This window comes from Gavialis gangeticus, unplaced genomic scaffold (genome assembly GCF_001723915.1).
Source record: "Gavialis gangeticus isolate Ggan-Ray unplaced genomic scaffold, GavGan_comp1, whole genome shotgun sequence".
NCBI lineage: Eukaryota > Metazoa > Chordata > Crocodylia > Gavialidae > Gavialis > Gavialis gangeticus.
Window position 1 is genome coordinate 8,963,208 of NW_017729024.1, and position 22,209 is coordinate 8,985,416.

At 38.6% G+C, this 22,209-nt stretch overlaps 1 protein-coding gene across 2 annotated transcripts in view; it reads left to right on the forward strand.

Moving 5' to 3' along the window:
• Positions 1–22,209, forward strand: part of MCTP1 (multiple C2 and transmembrane domain containing 1) — a 417,042-nt gene that overhangs the window by 123,043 nt on the left and 271,790 nt on the right. The window contains exons 4-6 of one of the 2 annotated variants that reach the window (XM_019516879.1): positions 2,181–2,260; positions 2,836–2,944; positions 11,804–11,842. In XM_019516879.1, coding sequence (XP_019372424.1) covers positions 2,181–2,260; positions 2,836–2,944; positions 11,804–11,842 — 228 coding nt within the window. The remainder of the gene's footprint in view (positions 1–2,180; positions 2,261–2,835; positions 2,945–11,803; positions 11,843–22,209) is intronic. The other variant, XM_019516880.1, reaches the window with a different exon arrangement.

Here is a 22,209-nt window from a genome sequence, read left to right on the forward strand (position 1 = left end):
TTCCCTCTCCATACTGCTGGCTCTGCTCCATGCTGTGCTGTGGGTGCACAGTCATTTACCACCCAATTTATCAGCCCCATCGGGCTGATATCCAATATAGACAATTTTCTTTATATTGTTACCAATCTGATATCAAACTGATGTATCGGTGCACCCCTAGGGAAGATTCTTACCTCATTGAGGGACTTAAAAAATAGTCCCTAGTGCTGCTCCTGCTTCTGAGTGTGCCTGCCCAGTGGGGGGAACCTGGGAGCGGGAGATGCATCCACCCTTGCAGTACCACTGGATGTTCCCATATACCCCTTTATAAAATCCTGGATCTGCCTGTGACTATTTATGTGTGCTCTTATCCCCCTTGGTGCATGGAAGCTCCAGGGCTTTAAGTTTCTGCCCTCACTTGCCCCATGCTGAGTTGTGTGCCCATGCCCGGAGAGAAAGAGACTCTAACGGTCCAAATAAGGCAGAGCAGTGCCTTGAAATTGGGTTTCATGTGTCAAAGCTAAATGCATTACTAGGGTATTGGTCATCTTGGAGCATCTCGCTCTCTTAAAGAAGTCCTCCTGCCAACATTTTTGTTGAAACTTATATTTCCAAGAAAAGGTTTGGACTTGGCTTTTTCTACATTTTGGTTTGTGTAAACTACCAGAATTGTGTTGTGCTGTGTTTCATTTTCCTTTATTTTTTTCACCAAAAACCTTCCTTTTCACTGCCTTTAATACAGGAAGGAGTAATAATCTATCCCCAGTCTTTCATATCAGTCTGGTACAAAGGCCACAGACTCCATTCCAGTTTTCTACAAGTTTGTCTTGATGCTTTTTGAGATGTCATGATCTTACTTGATATAAAATAGTCACCAGCAACCATGTACTCAAGTATCAGTTTGTGTAATGATAGAATCCCCTTCCATAAATCACTTAAAGATTGTTTCAGTTTATAAATTTAAAAACAGTTTAAACAATCTTGAAAAATTGTAGTGTTATAGGTTTATTTTTATCATTTAATATTTATACTAGCACCACAGCTCATTTCCTTCTTACAGCTGTATCCCACCCTCCTGCTTGTATTTTGTAGAGTTAATCAATATACATCTTAAGGATAATTCATAAACTAGAAGATAAATCCAGGATTTATTTTTTGTCTCTTAGGGCCCCTCTACATGTGCAATGGGATCTAACGTGCGATCCCCCTCAGCTGAGGGGCTCCCAGCCATGGGGGTACCCCATGTACTCCTGTAGCTGGGAGATGCAGCTGCTGTGATCTCCCAGCCTTGGGGCTGTGCAAAACCCCCTGGACTAAGAGATCACAGCTGCTATGACCTTTACAGCCTCAGGGCTGTGTGAAACCCTTGGGGCTGGGAGATTGTAGCTGCTATAATCTCCCAGCCTCAAAGCTGTGAGAAACCCCCAGGGCTGGGAGATTGCAGCTGCCATAGTCTCCCAGCTTTGGGGCTGCATGAAACCTCTGGGGTTGAAAGATCAAAGTAACTGTGGTCTCCCAGCCATAGGTGGAACTGAAACTCCCAGGGCTGGGAGACCACAGTTTCTGCAATTTTTCAGCCCCCAGTGTTTCATGCACTGCTGGGGCTAGGAGATCCACACCCTGCAGCTGCCAGGATCCAGCTGGGTCTTGGCATTGGGAGGCATGCTGCTGGGACCCAGCATCTGGAGCTGTAGGACTCTGGGTCCTGGCAGCTGCAGGGTGCTGCCAGGACCCAGAGCTGCAGCTGCTAGGGCTAAGAGACCCCTCCATGTCCTTGCTGGCATGGTGTGTCCTTGCTGCTGGGAGCCTAGTCAGCTGATGGGGCTCCCAGCTTCAGGGGAGACTCTGCTGTACAATTAAAACTTGGTAGCAACCAGCTATAAAGTTAAAACACATTTTTGAGGTCTAACTATATAGCTGGTTGGAACTTTTTATGGCGTGACAGGCACTTTGCACAGGTAGCTGGTCTCAAGATAATTATACAATTAGCTAGTTAATTGCATGATACTTGTAATGTGTAAAGGAGGCCTTACACCTATTACTCCTGTTCAGTCTCCATGTTGTTATTTTTTTTAATTGCTTGGTCTGTTAATAAAATGTTAGTATTGTTCATGTGAAAACAGGCTATCAAGAAACATTTATTAGGAAAGTTTCAGTAGAGTTTTATAATAATACATATTTTAATCTCTTGTACATCTTAGGTCTTTGATTATGACTTTGGGCTTCAAGATGACTTCATTGGCTCTGCGTTTTTGGATCTTGCTGCATTAGAATTAAACAGGTATGGCAGACATGCAAAGATCCCTGGGGTCAGAAATGTACAGTATGCTAGATTGTTTGATAATCTCATACTTGTGGAGTCCAAAATAGAATTTGCAATATTATGCTTAGAAATAATTAGTCGGTGCCCCTTAAGCTAGAAAGCAAAGTTTTACTTATATTATAAATTATGCTCGATTGAGTGACACCCCATGTGCCTAAATACCTACAGATGGCTGTAGTTGTTTATACTCGTTGGCTAGCCAAGATTATAGCCATTATTTTGTTTATATTTGTACCAATTTTTTTGGCCAAGAGTAGAACTTTATATTGTTATTTTTCTGCTTTAATCAAAATTAGTTTTACAATTAATATTTAATTACTTTACTATGTACAGCTGTTTAGAAAGCATGATGTGACAAATGTATTTAGACTGATCTGATTAAGAATAGACACCACGTTCATGAAGTAATTTACTTTTAGATTTATTTTCAAGTTACTTGATGCAAAATGGAGAACGTGTTGTCAAAGTCTTCAGAAGCTTGATTCAATCAGTGCCTGAAATGCAAAATAAATACTTATCTTTTGGTTTCTTAGACCAACAGATGTTACCCTGAGTCTAAAGGATACTCATTATCCTGACCATGATATGGGAACTATATTACTATCAGTACTAATGGCTCCAAGAGAAGAGCAAAAGGAAGTGGTAAGTTTTAATGTTTCAACAAGTAAGTGTTACCTTGTTCTCACTGTAAATGTTCCATGATCAGATAGATGGTTGTGATACTGTGACTGTTCCATAGCCAGATGGATAATTGGATAGCAAGGGAAAAGCACATACCCTGACAACTTTTTGTTTTTCATTTATATATGTAATGTGAACAGAGTTGAATTGTCTTTTTGGTGCATTTAAGCATGTGTGGCCTGCCTCAAAGCAGACTGTTTTTATGAAAATAGTGAATAATCTAGGTAGAATATAAATATTCAGCAGCATTAAACAAAATCCAGGTGAATTTTCTTATCAAATGGACTGGCTTATTGTCAGCAAAGAATTTTGGACCTAGTGCTGTGTTGTCTAGACGACCACTTTTGAACACTATTCTAGTTCTAAAATTAAGAAGGAAACTTTGTACTGAGTGCAGTTTCTGATTATTGGCATTTAATAAAATAAGCACTGGATGATATTATTCAACCTCTTGAAAAGGTGCCATACATGATATTAGCCTTCTTCAGCACTTATTTTAAGCTCCTTATCAATTTGGGGCATGAAAGACAATTCAGTGGTTTAGAAAATGTTACTTTTCAATTTTTCCATGTGTCTTACTAAAAATGGTAAATTTAGTCTTTAGCTGAATTTGCTTTGTTCTCTCATTTCTTCTGTTAACTTCTGAGTTGTAAGTAGGGCAGGCTGATTACATTAGAAATTTAACGTACTGCATTTTGTACAGTACTTATAACATAATATGGATTATTTTCCTTCTAATGTACACTTCTGGTCCACAGAGGCAGGGAATTTGTGGTAATTTTATTAAGGACCATTCTATTCAAATTTAAGAGAAGCTTTCAACTAAACTGCATGCAATCTCACTTTGAAACTAGAGAGAATTCCTTCTGAGAAACACACTTAGCACCTTGAATGGGTATACAGTGAAATAAGTTTTGAGGCACTTTGTACAGTAGCTTGTTCCATAGAAAATCATCCCCTTTGCCTTTTCTATTCTTCTTCTCAGTATTAGAACATATCCAGTGGTGAAAAGCATTTTAATCAAAATGTTTATCTTTTATTCCATAATTTCGTGTAGTTTAAGGCCAGAAAAAAGTCTCACCCCCACAACCCAGTATATCAGCTGATTATCCCTAAAGTGAGCCCAGCTGTAAGCTCAGATTGATGTAATGCACTTTGTCATCAGGAGTGAATTAGAAGACTGACAAAACTTATCCAAGAAACAGTATTGGCTATCAAAATCAAGCATTGAAGGTTAAATACTATTATATATATATAAAACAATATCAGAAGAGGAAAAAATGTTTATCTGAATGTAGTTCACCAACTTCTATTTTCTCTTGTATGTATAGAACTATAGTGTGATACAGGTCTATATTTTTCTCTCTGTCACAAATTATTTAACATGTAAGTAGTGGTACTTACGATTGGTACTTTGAATTCCAGAGCTTTAGAGTTTGAAAATAATTCTGATGCCTGTCACTTTCTTCATGATATTCTTTTGGAGTTGAAAATATTACAGAAAAAAATACTGTAATACTCATTCACAAATTTGAACCACAGTGTTTCTTTAAAAATGATTTAATCCATTTTGTTAGGACTCCATCTTACAGATTTTCATTTCTTGCAACAAACTCTAAAATGTAGTTGAGATTTATTTCTTCTTCCTTTTTTAATTAACTTTTTTTTGAGTTTGCCAGCAACAGGCATTTTGCTCAAAGTGACCTAATTTGTAAAATTGGCATTATCCTGCCTTAATACTGGTTATTATTTAGAAAAATATTTTTCTCTTAAGAGGAAAACTTCCTAATGTAGAGCCAATACTCAACATACTCAAACACAGATATATTCATTATAGGAAGAATATGCACTTACTATACAGAGGCATTTTAAAATAGTGAAGATAACCTCAATGCAACAGCATGGCCTTTTCATTTCTACACCTTAAATGGATCTGTGCCAAAAAGAAAAGGAAACAATTGTGTAAAGGTTTAGGATTGCATTGTCTGGTTGGAGAACAAATTCAACAGACTGTGACTTTCAACTCTATTTACTTTCTAGTTACTAAACTAACCTTTTCTTCTTTTTAAATGGTTGTTGCTGGGGATTTACCATAATAAGACCTGTCTGCATTGTAAATTGAGGACAAGTTTTGTATATGTAAGTAAAGTTCTAGTCAAATTAGAGAGTTTCTGCCACAGTAGGGCAGCAACATACAAAATTAATGCTGAATTGGTATACAATAATACATCAGTACTTTAATGATACAAGATGCAATATATCTTTTGTTTTGCTTCCACATCTTTCTTTATTTCAACTCCAGAGAAGAGATTATTAAAATAGATGTCACTCCAATTAGACTGTCATCCAGGGATTGGTTGGTTTGTTTGTTTGTTTTTATATGGCCTTGCTGTATGACTGGATTTAATATAATTCTGATTCAAGAGGCAATTAACTACTTGATTAGAGATACAAGGCAAGTTCTTGCCCTTCATTATTCCCATATAATATTATTGGAAAAATTTGGTCCTAATAAAATACTTATTCAAATACCACATATCTTCTCTCTGTATGTAGCATGGGGGAATGGTTTTTGGCATTCAGATAATACTTTTTTTTCTCTATTTTGTTGCATGGAGTGGGGCATTATATTTTTTTAAATGTGTATTTTGGTGTAAGCCTGAAATCTCTGAAGTACTTCAAAACATGGTTAGATAGTGGGAGAGACAAATAAGACTAAGACATACTCTGTTTTCAGATGTTAAGGAATCAGAAACCTCCTCTGCTTTGAGTATTCTTTTATTACCTAAATGGGATTCACTTATTTTCTTTTGAACTAGTTATACAGTTTGATGAAGCTGAATGGTTTACACCTACTTTTATGTAAACAGTGTAAAAAGTTTGTCGCATTGCCAAACTGAATAACATGGGAGATGATTTTCAGTACTTAAGCCTAGTCTCCTCAAATCTGAAATACCTCCTCACGATATTTAAAAAAAAAAGGTACAAATTCAGTTATCTCTTAAAATGCAATTGCTGCTACTTTTTGGTAATGTAAGCCTTTCTAATTTAGTTACAGCTCTTGGAATATGTGAAAGAGGGAGATAAGGAAACAGCACCTAATAATTTGAAACTTACTCTTTAGGTTGTTAGTATTGCTTATTGCTAGTATTCATGCCCCCAAGCTTTTCCACATTTCAGCCCCAACTGAAGTATAGTGAGCTATAATATTGTTGAGTGAGTTTGTGATGCAGATCATGATGCCTAATAGTATCTATTGCTACCCAAACTGGAGGGGTCAAGAGAATTATGGAAGTTCCATGTTCAGCAATGGCGTGCAGAAAGAGGGCAAGTTTTGCAGTGGTACCTTTTGCTAGCCTGCTAAAAATAATGTGGTTGATAGTTGGAAGAAGCCATATCCTGTCATCCTGCTTGTGAGATGTTGAGGTATTTTGGTTTAAAGGTGAAGGAAAAGACATCCTTGCTGGAGGTTCAGAGTTAGTATTTCTGGTGGTGACAATCATTTTTTTTTGGCAATTTTGAATATCCTTCTCTGTGAATGAGAGGTGAGTGGAACTCTGAAAAGAAAAGCATTGAACAAGGTAACAAGGTGTCAAGGATAACAAGTGTTTTACTTGTAGCTTAGAGATACCCAGTAGCTGTAAGACCTACCCATACAGTGAACTGTAAGACCTACCCGGTAGGGCTGTTCAAAACAGCACCATTCCAATTCGACTTCTGTTTCAACGATTTGACAGAACAGTGTTTTGTTTTGAGTTTCCTTTTTGTTTCAAAAGTACTGTTTTATTTCGTTTCATCAAAACTTTTGCTGTTTCTATGCTGTTTCAGTGTTTCGCCCATAGATTATTATGGGGAAACTTGAAATCCAGCAGGAAGGCAGACTGGGGGCTTGCTTGCACCCCCGGGAGGGCTGTGAGCCCATGATCTGCCTGCCAGATGAGAGAAGCTGTGTGCTGCTGCCTGGGACCAGCGCCGGGAAGATCGTTGCCCTGCACAAGCCAGCTCCAGTACTGGGTCCCCGCACGAGCTGATCTGTCCCGGCCCCGTACGGGAGCCGGCTTGAGGAGGGTGCAGGGCCTGGGGTAGATCAGGGGCTCACCTGCACCCCTGGGAGGGCTGCGGGGGCTGTGCTGGAGTCCTACTGGCAGTGCATGCCCCTGATCTGCCTGCCAGGTGACAGGAGCCAGGTGCTGCCGCCTGGGGCCAGTGGAAGCACTGATTTTTCTGGCGCTGAGTGCAGTCTGTGTCTAGCACCAGTCTGTCATCCAGGAGGCAGATCAGGGGCCTGCACCCCCAGAAGGACTCCAGCACAGCCCCTGCAGCCCTCCTGGCGGTGTGGGGAGCACCTGATTTGCCTGCCAGATGATAGGAGGCGGGTGCTGCTGGCTGGGACCAGCACTGAAGCCAGTAAGCCTGGCTTTGAAACTCAAAACATTTCAAAAGTTCTGAAACATTTCAAGTTCTTTGTTTCATTTCAAAACTGTTTCAAATGCTTTTGTTTCATTTCAATTTTGTTATTTCAAGCTTGAAACATATTGAAACAGCTTCAAAATGAAACACCGGGCAAAATTTTGCACAGCCTTACTACCCAGCATGCATATAGGGTTCTGCATACTTGATCTTCTCTATAGTGATACTTGTACTTCTTTTGTGTCTTCATGAAGGAAATTCTGTTAAGATGCAGTGTCCAAAGTACTGATGGGCAATATAATTTGCACATAAAATATCCAATTTCCCTACATAAAAACATATTACATTCTAAAAGCCAGAAACTTCATAAAAGTGTATATATGTACTGGGAAAAGTGACAATTTATCATTGAATTGAGACGAACAAATGTATTGTGTCCAAATAGTCTTAACTTTTTGTGACATACTGCTGAAGTCTAAAGAAATAAGAAATGTCTATTTTAATACTGGAAGTCTTATAACCTAATTACATGTTAAAACCATAACCCCTGAATAGAATTTCTATCCCATTACATAGGAATTCCAGTGAAACAAAGAGGTATGGTCAGATACATGTGAATTTTGAATATGGGTTTAATGAAATTTGATCCTTGGAATTAAATGAATTTGTTATAGCCTATAGAAACATGAACTAGTCCAGCCTATTGATGGTGACATTTCTAAAATAAAATAGTTCCATAGTTTTTAGGAAAGTCTATATTTTCTTGACTTGATTCCCCCTGATCCAGTACAAGTACCTATTCATCGCAGTAGCACTAGTTCCAAGAATTCTGAATCATAAAATCATGCGTATTTGCTGTGTGGTGCTAACACTAGTAATCTTTTATATTAAAAAAGTAATTTAAAAAATTTTTTAGCATGAGGAACTGGCAGTTTGGATAACTAATGTAAGGAAAAGAATAACAGAAAAATATGAAATATGAGAACTACTAAAGAAAAAATGCTGATTCTAATTCCAGAACTTTAAAAAGTTTTGTGTGCATGATGGCAGATATTTTACTTTTTTTTATATGTAGGAAATGGGTATTAACATTTGGTTTTAAAATTATCTAAGGCATGTACCAGTAAAGCTTGTTTGGTCTTGTGAACCCTAGCTGTATCTTGTTTATGATAAATGTTTGCTTTGGAACGTGTAATGTAAAGCATGGCATATACATCATTTGCAGTTGTGTGCAGACTAATGAAGTGTTTTTGTTTGCTTTGTGTCCTGTATTGTTTGTTTGTGCTATTGTGCATGCATGAGGTTTTTTTTTTTCTCTGGCTCTTTCTCAAGCAGAGTTCAATGCACAGATTTCATCACTGGAGAACTTACAAAGTAACTGTGAGTTCATTTGAGCTGCATGTTTCCTTATATCCTCTAGAAGTGTAATAAATTGCTTGATTAGTGCTAGACAAAACAAATGAAACATATGAATGTTACCTGGATCTATTTAATGCAAATAAAATCAGTGATGTTGATTCCCTCCTCCCATCTGAAGTGATTTATCTCAAACAAGGTATAATCCCAGTTTTTCATTTTTTCAAAAAATATACCCAGTATTAATATGCTGGAATTTTGTATATTCTTTTGAAGTCTATACTGTTTTGTATGTGCCTAAAGGATAATATCACAGAAAAAATGAAAGAGAGGAATGGATTCAGTTAATGGAATGCTTTCAACTGAAATCGTTTCCTGCAGCTCGTTCATCATAGTCTGTTTATTTCTGTATTGACTTCTAAGGAAAGTTGACTGGATTGTTGTTGCTTCAACTTGAAATTTATTCTGGTACAGCCAGCAATGATAATGATATGTTCAACAGTACAGTCATATGTTTCTGTAGCTAAAGATACAAAGTAAAGTTCTCAGAGCTGAAATACTGTTAGATTTCTGGCTGATTTAAGGTTTGAGCCTAACTCTTCTCCTCTCTTAGGGATTGATCCAAAGGGATCGATGAGTGTTTTCTGTTGATCCTGAGGTGTTGGATCAATCTTTTTGAAGTATGGTGGCCAGCCTCTTTGGCAAGTGTGCCACAAGTTAAGTCCAAAGTATGAGATAGCGCCATTCTCATAATCAGCTCCTGGTATCACCCAGTGCTGCCAAATGGCATCGCCACTGGGTCACTAAATTCTGTGGCACCTGCCCCCACAGGTCTTATGTGGCCAAACCTTCAAGATAGCACTGATTCCTGCCTTTTCTTCGACTGCCACTCTTATCCCTATCCTCTCCATGACTGCCGCTGTGGTTCCTTGCCTCTCCCTGAGTGCTGCTGCAACGCCTGTTGCTGGCTCCCCTTTAACTTGGCACCTGGAGTTCACATGCTAAGCATACTGGCTGCTTGTGCCAATTGTGGCATGTGTGCTGTGGGTTAGCCACCACTGCTCTAGGACAGTAATGTAACTTGAGTGGAGTAATAGGGGCAATCACCCTGGGCACCGAGTTGTGAGGGTGTGTGAGCAAAAGTGGGTGCTGTTTTAGGAAAATATATTGGTGACAAGGGCAGCAGTGTGGTACAGTTGCTAGGACCCAAGAAATCCAAGTCTTAGTCCTGGCTTGGTGATTGACTCACAGGGTGACCTTAACTCTTCTATGACTCAGTTCTACTATTTATACAAAATGGGGTTAATGATACTTACCCAGCTTTCTAAAGCACTTTGACTTCTATGGATAGAAAGTGCTTGCTAAGCTCTGACCTATTGTTTACTGAGGAAAAAAATTGGCCCTTTAGATCTCAAACTCTCCTTAGCAGCTTAAAGAACATCACAAAAATAACCATTTTGTCCTTCCAATTTTCCATTCTAAAACAGAACCCTGCTATGTATTTTAAGATTATCACCAAAATGTAGTCCCTATCTCCACATGCACACACTTTGCTTTTCTTCTTGATTTTTTTTAATTCATTTTTTTTGCTGGGTGGACAATACCATATTTTAAAACTCTTTCCAGACTATGTGGAAAAGAAAGTGATAGTTCACTGGGGTCCTCCACTCAAGCAGAGTACACAAATTCCTTGGTTTGCAATCAACCGAGAAACTTCAGCAGGACTTGATGCCATTTAATTTGTTTACATTAAGTGAAAATTTATTCTCCCAAAAATTAATGTTAACATTTTTTGCTGAATGCAGATTCTGTAACTTAATTCTACCTTATCTCAGGTAAGTTGCTTCAAGTGGTATTTGAAGCTATCTAAATGTTCCACCTTCTTGACTTGAAGACTCTATCTTGTTTAATCATGAAGAACTTGAGGACAGTCTATGCTAGTTCTCCCCTCAGAAAGGGCAGTGGATAGTCTCTAGCTGGGTCAAATTTTGACAAATTGTTGAGATAATGTGAATAGGTTTCTGTTTCTTTCAAAATAAAACAGGATCACTGTCATAATTTTGTAAGTTTTATGGCAGAAGGTGTAGTGTACCAGTAATAAAAGGTTATTAGAGACATACTTTAATTCTTCAGTAGGTTTTGGATATTACAAACTAAATAGACACTTGGAAGTTTAAAAAATGCACAACTTTTTAGTGGTCTACATTAAATTCCCCTTTAAAATCGAAAGTAATCAGCATTTCATACTATTGTATCTGAAATGTAAGAGTATCATAATATCTTATTACAGAAAATTAAATCCAGAACATTTTCATCAGCCAAATGCTCTGTAGCCCTCAATGAGTATTTGGTGCAAGTGTGAAGTGCACATAGAAAGGAATGTAAGTTTTTAAGCTACTGTGGGGGTCACCTGATCCCAGAATTGTCATGCACCTTGTCAGATCCTAGTCCACAGAAATGTATCTAAAGACAATAGGCAGGAACCAGCCAGACCCAGGGGCACCTGAGGCTTTGCCTTTTTCCCTGCTGACATCCCAGCACTTGTAGGCATTACCAAAGTGGTGTTAAAAATCCTGCAATAACTACATGCTACCCAAGGACTTCCCTTTTCAAGAAATATCCTCAGAAGACCTCTTCTGCTGCACAGTGCAGCTAGAGTGCTCTAAAGTATGAAGGCATATGTTCCTCAAATGACAAACTAATTGGTCAAAAATTCCACTAATTTAAATCCAGTAATTATCATTAATTACTCATTGATTTTTTTTTTTTTCCTTTGCTATTCAGTTAGCCTACTTCTTTTTCACTCTCTTCATATGCTTTACCTTGTTTTCTCCAGAAACTTTCAGGAAATCAAATTGTGAAGTTTGCTCGTGTGTGAATGTTGCTTCAAGTTGTTTGTTTGATTTCACTTCCTGTGTAGTTGTCGGTAGAATGTATGCTGTCACTTCAGTTGTAGTTGTGGTTAAATGTGGATTGTCCCTTTGGAAGACAGTTGGCCTCCTTTTTGTGTGTGTCAGAGTAAAAGGTAATTAAAATGCTCTATTTCATTTACAGACAATGCTAATGAGGAAGAGTTGGAAAAGATCAAGTAAGGTAATCTTTAGCATGTGGTCTTTTAGCATCTTTTAGAAGAACTGTGAATTTTATTCTCTTCTAGTATTGCAAAATATGGCACAGAATTTCTTTCCTATGAAACTGTATTTTGATATAATATTGAGACAAGTGAGCTGAGCTTTTTAAAAGTAGCAATTAAACCCCTCAAAAGTTTGTTAAAGCATTTTAACTCATCTCAGGTTCATCTGACCACTTCCAGTTTTTGATGTAAATGGAAAAAGTGACACTATTTTCACTAACATCTGTAACCTGTCATAAATGAGTTAATTTCTCTTTTGTATGCAATAGGACATAAAAGAAATGTACTAAAGTGAAAAAATGTGTCACGGCCTCCATGCAACAATATAATTTTAATTCTTGTTTTGTTGTTTCCCTTTTGGTTGACTGAATGTTGTAGTGTTCAAATGTTTCTAGATTGAGAGTTCTAGGGAATTAAAGAATGTAATTGTACTTTAAGACTCAGACAAACACAGCATAGGCAATACTGGTCAAATGTTGTACACCTGTCCAAGAACATGGCTTAATCTTTATTTGGAGGGATCATGTCTGGGTAGCTAAATATGCATATTTCCAAAGCCATTTCTGATGTTGGTACTGAAGAACTTTCCACCATAGTAGCACTTGTGGTAATTGTTCAAGTAAAGAGAAGAATATGGGATTTTTACTGAGATCACCAACACTATATAAATTTACGTTTTATATATTATCCATGCATATTTCTGAAGAAGTTAATTAAATTGTTCAGAACTTCTTATGGACTACAATACTATGACACTGCTATACTGCCTTCCAGTGAAGCATGCCTCAGGGACGGCTTTTGAATTTCATTCTTTTTTAACATTATATATAAAAGATGTATGAAAATATCTTCAAGATTTGAACTTGACTACAAAACATCACTACCAGGCAATATTACACACTCAGTGAAACATGTTTAAATTAATATATCTGTAATTCATTTATATTTAAGCTCAGAACAGGGACAGAGAGTTCTTGGTTTCTATTCCTGGCTTTCACATAAGCTTTCTACATAATATCAAGAGATTGATTTATTAAGTTCACTGTGTTTCCTTTTCTCAATCCATAAAAATGGTAGATGATCATTGATGAAGCACTGTTGTGTAACCAACTGGTATTTGTAAGGAACTTCAGATCCTTACATGGAGGAGACTCTAGAACAGATGTGTGGGCTATTATTTCGACTGGAGGGCCACTTAATGAGTTTAGGTGAACTTTCAAGGGCCACAAGGGTAAACCCTCCCCTTGACAGGTGCCCCATTCCCTGGTCACCATCTTGGGACTGGATGTCCTTCTCCTACCCTGACTTCTGCCACCAGACATCCCTCCCCATGCTCCTGGAATTAATCCTTTTGGGAGGGGAGGGGAGGGTTCCTATCCTGGAACCAGAAAAAAAAATCATATACTAAAAATCAAACACCTACTATAATGTATTATAGTTTAACTACAAAAAAATCTTTGTTATGGTTGGTGTTTGTGTACTGCATATAGAGATGATTGCATAATAACTCAGTCTTATTCTTGTATATTGTATGTGGGGTATGGTTGGCGGTGTGTGTGTGTGTGGGGAGTGATTTGTGAGAAGGTGTGGCTGTTTGTGGGGGGCATAGTGGATGCTGGGGTGGATATGTGGAGAGTTGTAGGTGCAGGGTGTGGGTATGTTCAGTTTGTGGGGTGTGAGGGGGGGTGGGGACCCTCACATATGCCCCCCTCCCAAAGGTGCACAGCCGTTGCCGTCAGTAGCAGCAGCAGGTGGTGGGCACTCACGACCCACGCAGGCACTGCTGCCCAGCGGCATGTGGCTCCAGCCAGCGCTGCATGTGGTGGCAAGGAGTGCAACCAGGTTGGCCTTCCACATGGGGCTCCCTGTGGTGTACATGCAGCTCCTGGCACTTGTGCACCGTAATGGGGAAGCCCTGCATGATGGAACTGGTTGCGTTCCCCCCTGCAGATCCTGGGACTCCACTGGGAAGCGGGGCAGGGCTTCGCTCCACTTCCTGCGGAATCCAGGGATCTGCACCGCAGGGGGTGGGGAAGGCACACCCTGCCCATCCGAGCTCGGTGCTCCCCCCCCCCCGACAGGTAAAGGACAGGAAGAATATAGAAAAGTTCTCTCTTCATTGTCGATTGTGTTTCCTGTTAAACAGAAATGCCAATTTTAATATCAATTCTGTATTTGGGACTGAAACTCTTAAGGATGATAGTTTCCTTTAACTCCCACACCATACAAGCTGACTAATATGTCTGATATATAAATGTGACCCTGTATCTGTGCTGAGGAACTTTAATATAAGGTGATGTGTATTGTATGCTGAATATCAAATATATCCCTCAAATTTTAAATGCAGTCCCTGTAGCTCAATCACGTTGTATTAAGTGTGATACCCCTTTTTTAAGTTTTCAATATGTACACACTTCAGAAACCTAAAAGATAGTGTTTAAAATATTGTATTTTTAAAGTCAATTGCTGTTATTTTATATAATTCAACTTTGACTAAAATATATAGGTAATACACACTACATCCCAAATAACCATACCATTATCCTTTCTTCATTCAATTTTTCTCAATTCTTTTCCAGTGTTCCTACGAAGTTGTCACACTTCCTTTATGTTTTCACAGTCTTTCTTACTGTGCCAGCTATGTTTTTGGCCTGCAGCCCATCTTTTTCTGCTGAGATGCCTTTTAAATTCTCTCTCCCTGCTTGTTACCTATTTGCCTCCTCTTAAGGAGGGGGCTTGTCCTACCCTCACTGTCCTTCTCAGATAGCATAGCTTTTTTCTTAATTATTTTTCCCTCTGGCTGCTGCTTTCTCATGGCCCACAGGAACATCCCATCCTGTCCCATCCCCCCCTTATTTTTTACTTGACGTTGTTTTTACTTTCTCTGACTTGAATTCTTTACCCTCTAGAACAGGGTTCACTTCAACAGATTTATTCATCTTCAGGAACTTCAGCAGAAGGACCATACCACACATCCTTCTCTGTATCATCAACTTTTTACATCATAAATATAGACATCTAATTGGAGTCTTGAAATTAGATTGAGGAGTTTGGGACTATGGAAATAAAGATCAGTCTTCATGTTTTCAGTAATAGGTTGCTGGCCAGAGGCTGTTCTTTTTTTAAACTCTCTTTGAGACCTGTATTTTGGAGGGATGTTCTAGTTTGCATTTAGGCAATCGGCTACCATTGCTTTAATCTACCACAAATTCGGTATCAAGTTTTCACACATATTAAAGCTGATGCTAAGTGAACTTCTGATCTGGTGATCAGTTTTCCATAAACTGTTCCTCACTGGGATGAGAGATGGGAAGGAGTGTCGTTCACAGCATAACCACAGTCAAATATTATCAGCTCTGTAACAGTATCTACTGTGTTTGCAGCCTCATGTTTCTTTTGATGTCTGCTTAGATTTCCCATCAAAATTTAAGGATTAAACAATTTCTTCACTACTCTGTAATATACCTTCTAATCCGGACATTTTCCTGATGTTATCAGTCTGTCATCTGCCTAGCAAATCTTGTGTTTTCTGCGACAAGATTCATTTGATATTCATTGGTTATGTTGACAAGTGCTGCTGGGACATAAAACTGCTCAGAATATATATTTTAGCCAAGTTCTTATGTGGAGTCACATCAGGACTCTTTGAAGCAGCTCCTAGAATGGCTTGCCTTCCTTTGCAGACTCTTCAAACTGTTCTTCTTTAGTTCCCCATGAACATCACCCCCTGATATCCTTAGGCAACTTTTTCCTTCACATCATCAGTGTTCCTATGAAGATGTCGCACTTCCTTTATGTTTTCACAGGCCTTCTTACTGTGCCAGCTATGTTTTTGGCCTGCAGCACATCTTTTTCTACTGAGATGCCTTTCAAATTTTCTCTTCCTGCCTGCTACCTATTTGCCTCCTCTTCAGGAGGGGGCTTGTCCTACCTTCTCTGCCCTTCTCAGATAGCAGAGCTTTCCTTATCTCTCCTACATTTCAGCCTTGGCAGCAGAACCTGTTCCAGAAGCTGTGCTAATTATTTTTGGGATGAGGAAAATAAACTATCCTTTCACGACACTTCTTTTTATTCCTTCCTTTTCTCTTATTTCCTATTCTCTTTGGATGTAGGATCCATTCTGTTCTGACACCAAATTGAGTTGAGGTGCAGGTAAAGCAGGGTGCACAGAAAGGCCTGTGTTTACCAGAGGTAAGTCATTTATTAATAATCCATACATGGATTATTACTATACTATTACTGGGAGATCTGAGTATGACTGTACACTATGTCTGACTGGAGGGCCTGATGGCAATGTGGTGGGGCTACTCATGGCAGGGGCGCTCCTGTAAAATACTGTGAAGTGCCAACCCCCAGAGTAAGGTGAGTATAGGGCAGTCCTATATTCCCAGTTCCTGTTCCCCTATATTCCCTATTCCTGTTCCTTATGGCACAGACTTTATCACTAGTCAAGTATAAGGTTCAGTGAGGACCCCTTATTAAAATTTTGCCAGGCTTTCACAGAATATGAGACACAAATAAGACAATTTTACATTGTAATGTTTTCACCTCTGATCCAATGCAATGTTATCTGGAAAAAGCTAACAATATCTTGTTATTGTTAGTGATCCTGATGCTACTGATAATTGTAAAGGAAAGGTGCAATATTGCATTTTTAATATATTATTTATTTTTTTAACAAGATGGCATTTCTGGTACTTAAGTGCTTGCTCATTATTTTCTTGTCTTGATTTCCACTTGATGACATAACTTTCCTTGTTTTTATTTTGCCTATACTACCAATAATAGGTTCTTCAACTGAAATCCTATTATTTCTGGCAATCGCTTAATGTGAGTAGGTGTTTACTGTTGTGACCAATACGCTTGTAGACAGTGAAACAGTAATTACAGTTCAGTACTGATATACAAGCCATTCCGAGAAAATGGGTTATCCAAATGAAACCAACCATAGTAAGTCGTGGAAAGGGGAAAAAAAGACCCTAAACAATTTGGGGGTGAAATGGTTTTGTTTTGTAAAATATTAAATTATTTGTTTGTTTAATTCCCCCTACCCGCATCAGAAGAAGCAACTTAAAGACTTTACCATACACACATCTGTTATGAAAAAAAATGGGCTTGACAAGTAAATTTTTCTGCATTCAGTAATTACTTTTTAAAAAGTATAATTTTGTAAAACTGAAGACTTTGCTTACAACTCTCTCTAAGAGCAAATTGTTTTGTTTTAAAAATGCAAACTTTCTTGTGAAGGTTGCTTATTATATTTTATGGCTATTGTGTTCTCTATGGCTATGTACTTCATTGTGGTTATGTTGTTGCTCTGTGATAACAGGGGAGCTAATTCAAGCCAGGGTTACTTCTATAATTGGAGAAAAGGGAAAAATAGCTTCAGATATTCCTGTTTGTTGATACTTAAAGGATAATGCAGTTATAATATGCATTTGAATTTTTATCTCTGCCCACACTGAGTTCAATAGTCTGGTTATAGTTGGGAGAATCCAGGAAGGAAAGAATGCAAGAGAGAAGTTAAGGAGATAAAAAGATGGAGCAGAGTCGGCAGAGACTGCTGAAAAACCGATTAAATCCCATTCTCAGAAAGTTGAGATGTCTGGGATAAATGAAGCATGCCTGAATCTAGATTCAGAAGTTTCATGTGGATAACTTTTGTTCTGGGTGGTGGGGGAAACAAAAAAAAAGAAAAAGAAACACTTTTTAAAAAAAACTATTGCTTGTTTCTCTTGCTGAGATTTTGAAAAGACTGTTTTGGGTCGCTATATTAACATTGGTCACAGCTCCTGAAAGGAAATATTGGCCTAACCAGGGCTGAGCATGAAACATTTGACAGTAACAAAACACCCATATCACTGGAGATTGAAACTTCCAACCCACCAACATCTTTTATGGAGTCAAACATTTAAGACTAGCCATCTATCTGTCACCTTGCCAGAGTTCCCTCTCAGTGGCCCAATGTGACACAAAGTAGTTTATGGTGTGTTGCAAAGTGAGGTGTCCAGGCTGCCTGCTCTGACATGATTTGGAGGTGGTGCCTAGCAGCAGCAATAGCAAAACAATCCTTCCTAGCTTAGTGCACCATGTATAAACTGCTCATCACCAAGAGAACTGGTGACCCTCAAGGGTGGCTGCTGAACGGGGGCCTGCTCACCTTCCCAGTTCTTGACTAAAAGGCTGTTGCACCTAGGAAAATTCCAAGGGCTTTGAAGCCACTTCAGCACCAGGACAGGTTTCCAGGCAGGTCTGAAGGCTGAGCATTGGCCCAGGTACCTGATGCTCTGGGCTGACAGAAACATGTCACTGGAGGCCCAGTTGATATGGGCTGTGGATGTGTATTCATCAGCCTATTTACACTTGACCAGGCACTGGGCATCATCCTCACTGCTCATAAAAACAGTCAAGTCATCAACATAAGATAAAGAATTGTAGTCTAGATGAAATTACTGTAAAGTGGCTCTATAACTTATTGGATAATTGTTCTCATTGGCAGTGGCTCAATGTCAAACTAGGAGGCGGTATCAAATGAAGTTCCCTAGAAGTTTGTCCTAGGTTCAGTTCTTTTCAGTATTTTTATTAATGACTTATGAATTATGATTAATTGAACATACCCTTTTTTTACCACTTGCAACACCTGGTAATTTAAAGTCATTAGACATCAGCAAACAATGGGAAGTTGAATGTTTTAACTTGTAACTTTCTTTTCTCTAAAAAAAAAAAAACTATGTCCAGTAATTTGTTCTTTCCTTTACTTTTACACATTAATGTATGTTAGATTTGGATTTATAATAATGTAAACTAAATGAAATATACAGGTACTTATTTTCTTAATTAAGAACATATTAGATATAAAGCTGTTATTTTATTAATGTTTATGAACAACTTGATGTAGAATGCTAATATTTTAAAGCTATCTTTGGAGGAGCAGGGGAGCTGGCGCCCATATATGACTGTTTGGGTGCATTATAACTCTCCATGACCATGGAACATTAGAGGGATCTAACCCTACACATGAGGTGTATTGGTAATTCTCATAGAAAATACATTTGACAAGTATAAACATACTTTTCCTTTCTCTGTAGAAAACATTCTGTGCATTTTAGGAGGCCAAAATCATTTGGCACATAGTGGGAATAAAGCATGTAAACCAGTGAAAAACCCTCCCATAATCATATTCACAATTATCATCTGATTGTTCATGAACTTCAATTCATTGACTGTGGTCAGGGTAATGTGACTATATAGAAAAAAAGCAAAGCGGCCTCCTGAGATGTATAAAAAGTGGATTTTATTGCAAGGGGGAAGGGTGGCTTCAGTCTTCCTAATTTGGGGTGTAGGATAGATTGTAGGTAGAAAATGGGATTTGTTTATGCAACTGCAGTATGGCCAGCCATTTCACTTGTGGAACAGTGATACAGATATTGTCTACCTCAGTGTTGGTTGAAAGAGCCTTTATTTCATTCTGGCGTACGCTATTGTTGTTGTCCAAGCAGTATATGTCTGCATCAGTTCAGTTATCCAGACTGGAGGTGGTTGAACTAGAATAGCGGTTTATCTGTAGTCATAACCAAAGTTCAGTAATGAACTCTGAATCTTTCAGCAGTGACCATGTGGTGTTTTGAAATCACTGTAGCTTTCTTTTTAATTAGGAGATCTGTATTGGAACTGTACACAGTTGTGGAATGTTGCCTTGTAATGGCCTTTACTTACAGTATTAAAATTATCCTCAAAGGCTCTAACTCAGGTAGCAAGTGCTTACCTTGTATAGTACCACTGAATGCTACATAATTAAGTACCTTACTACATGTGGGCCAGCATGAGTAGACATTCTTCTTCATGACTCCACTGGGGTGGCAACAGCTATTTAGTTTCATAGTTTCATAGTGGGTCGGAAGGGACCTGAGCAGATCATTAAGTCTGACCCCCTGCCGTGGCAGGAAAGAATGCTGGGGTCAAATGACCCCGGCTAGGTGATTATCCAGCCTCCTTTTGAAGACCCCCGGGTCTTCAAAAGTGTGATCAGGAGGGCTAGCTAGAAAATAGAATTTAGTTCTTATGAAACATTTCACAACTTTGGAAATTTGGGAAAACCAGCCTGACATTTTTTGTCTTGCTCTCTGGCTGTCTAACTCCTTGGGAGCCAGCAGTAGAGCTGTACAGACCAGGCAACAGTGGGAGCTTTGGCTCCCTAATGGAGATCAGAAGCTGAGAACCAGAAAGTCCTACTTCCCTACCACACCCTAGGAGCTGGGAGTCATGGCCCCCAATCTTAAGCACTGTATAGTCTCTTGCAGTCAAAAGCACGATTTGATCCTAGCGCAGTTAAGGATTGGCACAACACCTCATTCGATTAATGACAGAAAGGCTTTAATAACCATACCACAAACGAGCTATAAAATTACATGACAGAAAAAGACTTCCCAATATGCAGTAGATGAGCTATCACAAATGTCCTAGTATATGTTAGCTGCAGTAGTGTCTCTCGCCAGTGCAGACAGGAATCAGTTTCAGTCTTTGCAGCCTTCATCGGGCATAGATCTATTGCCCAGAGTGATCAGCTGAGCGCAGGTTACAACATTGCTGCGATGTCTTTCTCTCTCCTGGAGTGCCCTTTTTGCCAGCAACTCTGTTTTGTTCTTATATTCTTCAATTGTATAGCTTCAAAGCATTCCTCCTGGATAGTTGGTTGATTAAATTCTGAATAAAACAGGTAGGGAGAGGCCATCATATTACAATTGCTAACTGCTTGAATCCAGTTTTGAGTTGTCCAGTTGTGAAACTTGTTTTTTGCAAGATTTTGGTCTGGAGCTTACACTTCAATCAAATGAGATGTGTCTTGATTCACTGAATGGTACACCTTGGGGCATCGATATTGTTTTGGGTAGTTTAACCATGGGGCAGAACGCAGAATATTCTGAACTAGTGATGCAAAACCCCAAACAGATGCTGAATGCCTGTTCTGAGAAATATGCCTTGATCAAGGGATAAGGTGTCAACACAGAGGGCACAGTTACATAGGGAGATGCAATTATTTATGAATGGTTTTGTAGCATTATAAAACATTGGGTACATTTGCAGCTAGCACAGGGGATGAAATCACTTGGGATTGCTACATTTGGCGTGGTCCCAGTCATGATCTTGCATTCTTATAAAAGATGCACTGTTATTTTAATGTGGTCATATAAATTTCATGTGTAGGTTTGGCCAAGCTTTCACAGTTATCATAGTCTGATAAAGAGCAGGTGGGTCAGGGAAGGTGGAGAAAAGGGAAGCTGATAAGGAACTAAGCAAGCTGGTCAGCCAGCTCATCTACCTTCCTGATGTCTGTGTTGAAAGTTTTAATGAAATCAGCATGTCGCCAACCAATACTTGGTTTGTCTGAAATAGCATTTTCTGACAGAAAACAGTTCCATCAGAACATTTTAGATTATCTCTCCTGGCAACTGTTGACATTAGAGCATTTGCCTCAATAAATACTACTTACACTTTTCACCCATCTGGGAGTATATTTACTGTGCTAAGTGCATTTGAGTACAGCTTGCATACCAAAAAATGAATTTAATTCAAGATTTTTTTAATGTAAGCCTATTAGAATCAGTTGGTCAGAGCAATTTTTGTTGAAAGACAATACCTTACAGTCAAAGTTTGCTGAACTGAGCTTGCTGGCAAGGATATTTTTCATTCAATTAGAGATCACTTTCAATTTGGTAAGGGCCTACTCTACCTTCTTTTGTAGACAGTAGCAGGGCTTCTATTAACTTCAAATGGAACAGGATTAGGCCTTAAAATTTAGAGGGCGTAGTTAAAATTTGATCCATTAATGGCACATTAAAATGCATCAGTAAAACCCTTTAAGTGCCTTAATTTAAGGAAAGATACAGTGACAGATTTTGTATCTGTAGTCATACGTAATAGAGAAAAGTAGTAATTTAACAATTATCATCTCTTCTCTGTCAAGTCACGGTATTCTGGTGAAATTTATGAGAAAATGCAAAGATAAAGTATTTCAAATAAGTTCATTGCTCTTACTTAGATGTAACTACTGAAGTCTACATTTTGACTCCAATAAATCGTTTGAAGTCACAAGCTTCAGGGGTACTGTAATGGAAAAAGATCTCTACCCTCAACCCTCCCAAACCTGACTTATCAAGAATAGGTTCAAACCTCTAAAAGTGTTCTTTCAATGCAGTTTAAAATGCTAAATTAAGAATATTATCTACCATTTTTAGTATACTGTGTTATACAAGGCTATTTTAATTTAAAAGAGCCTGAGGTCCACCACATTAATAAAAGCAGCATACAGCAAGTTTTATTTTGGTTA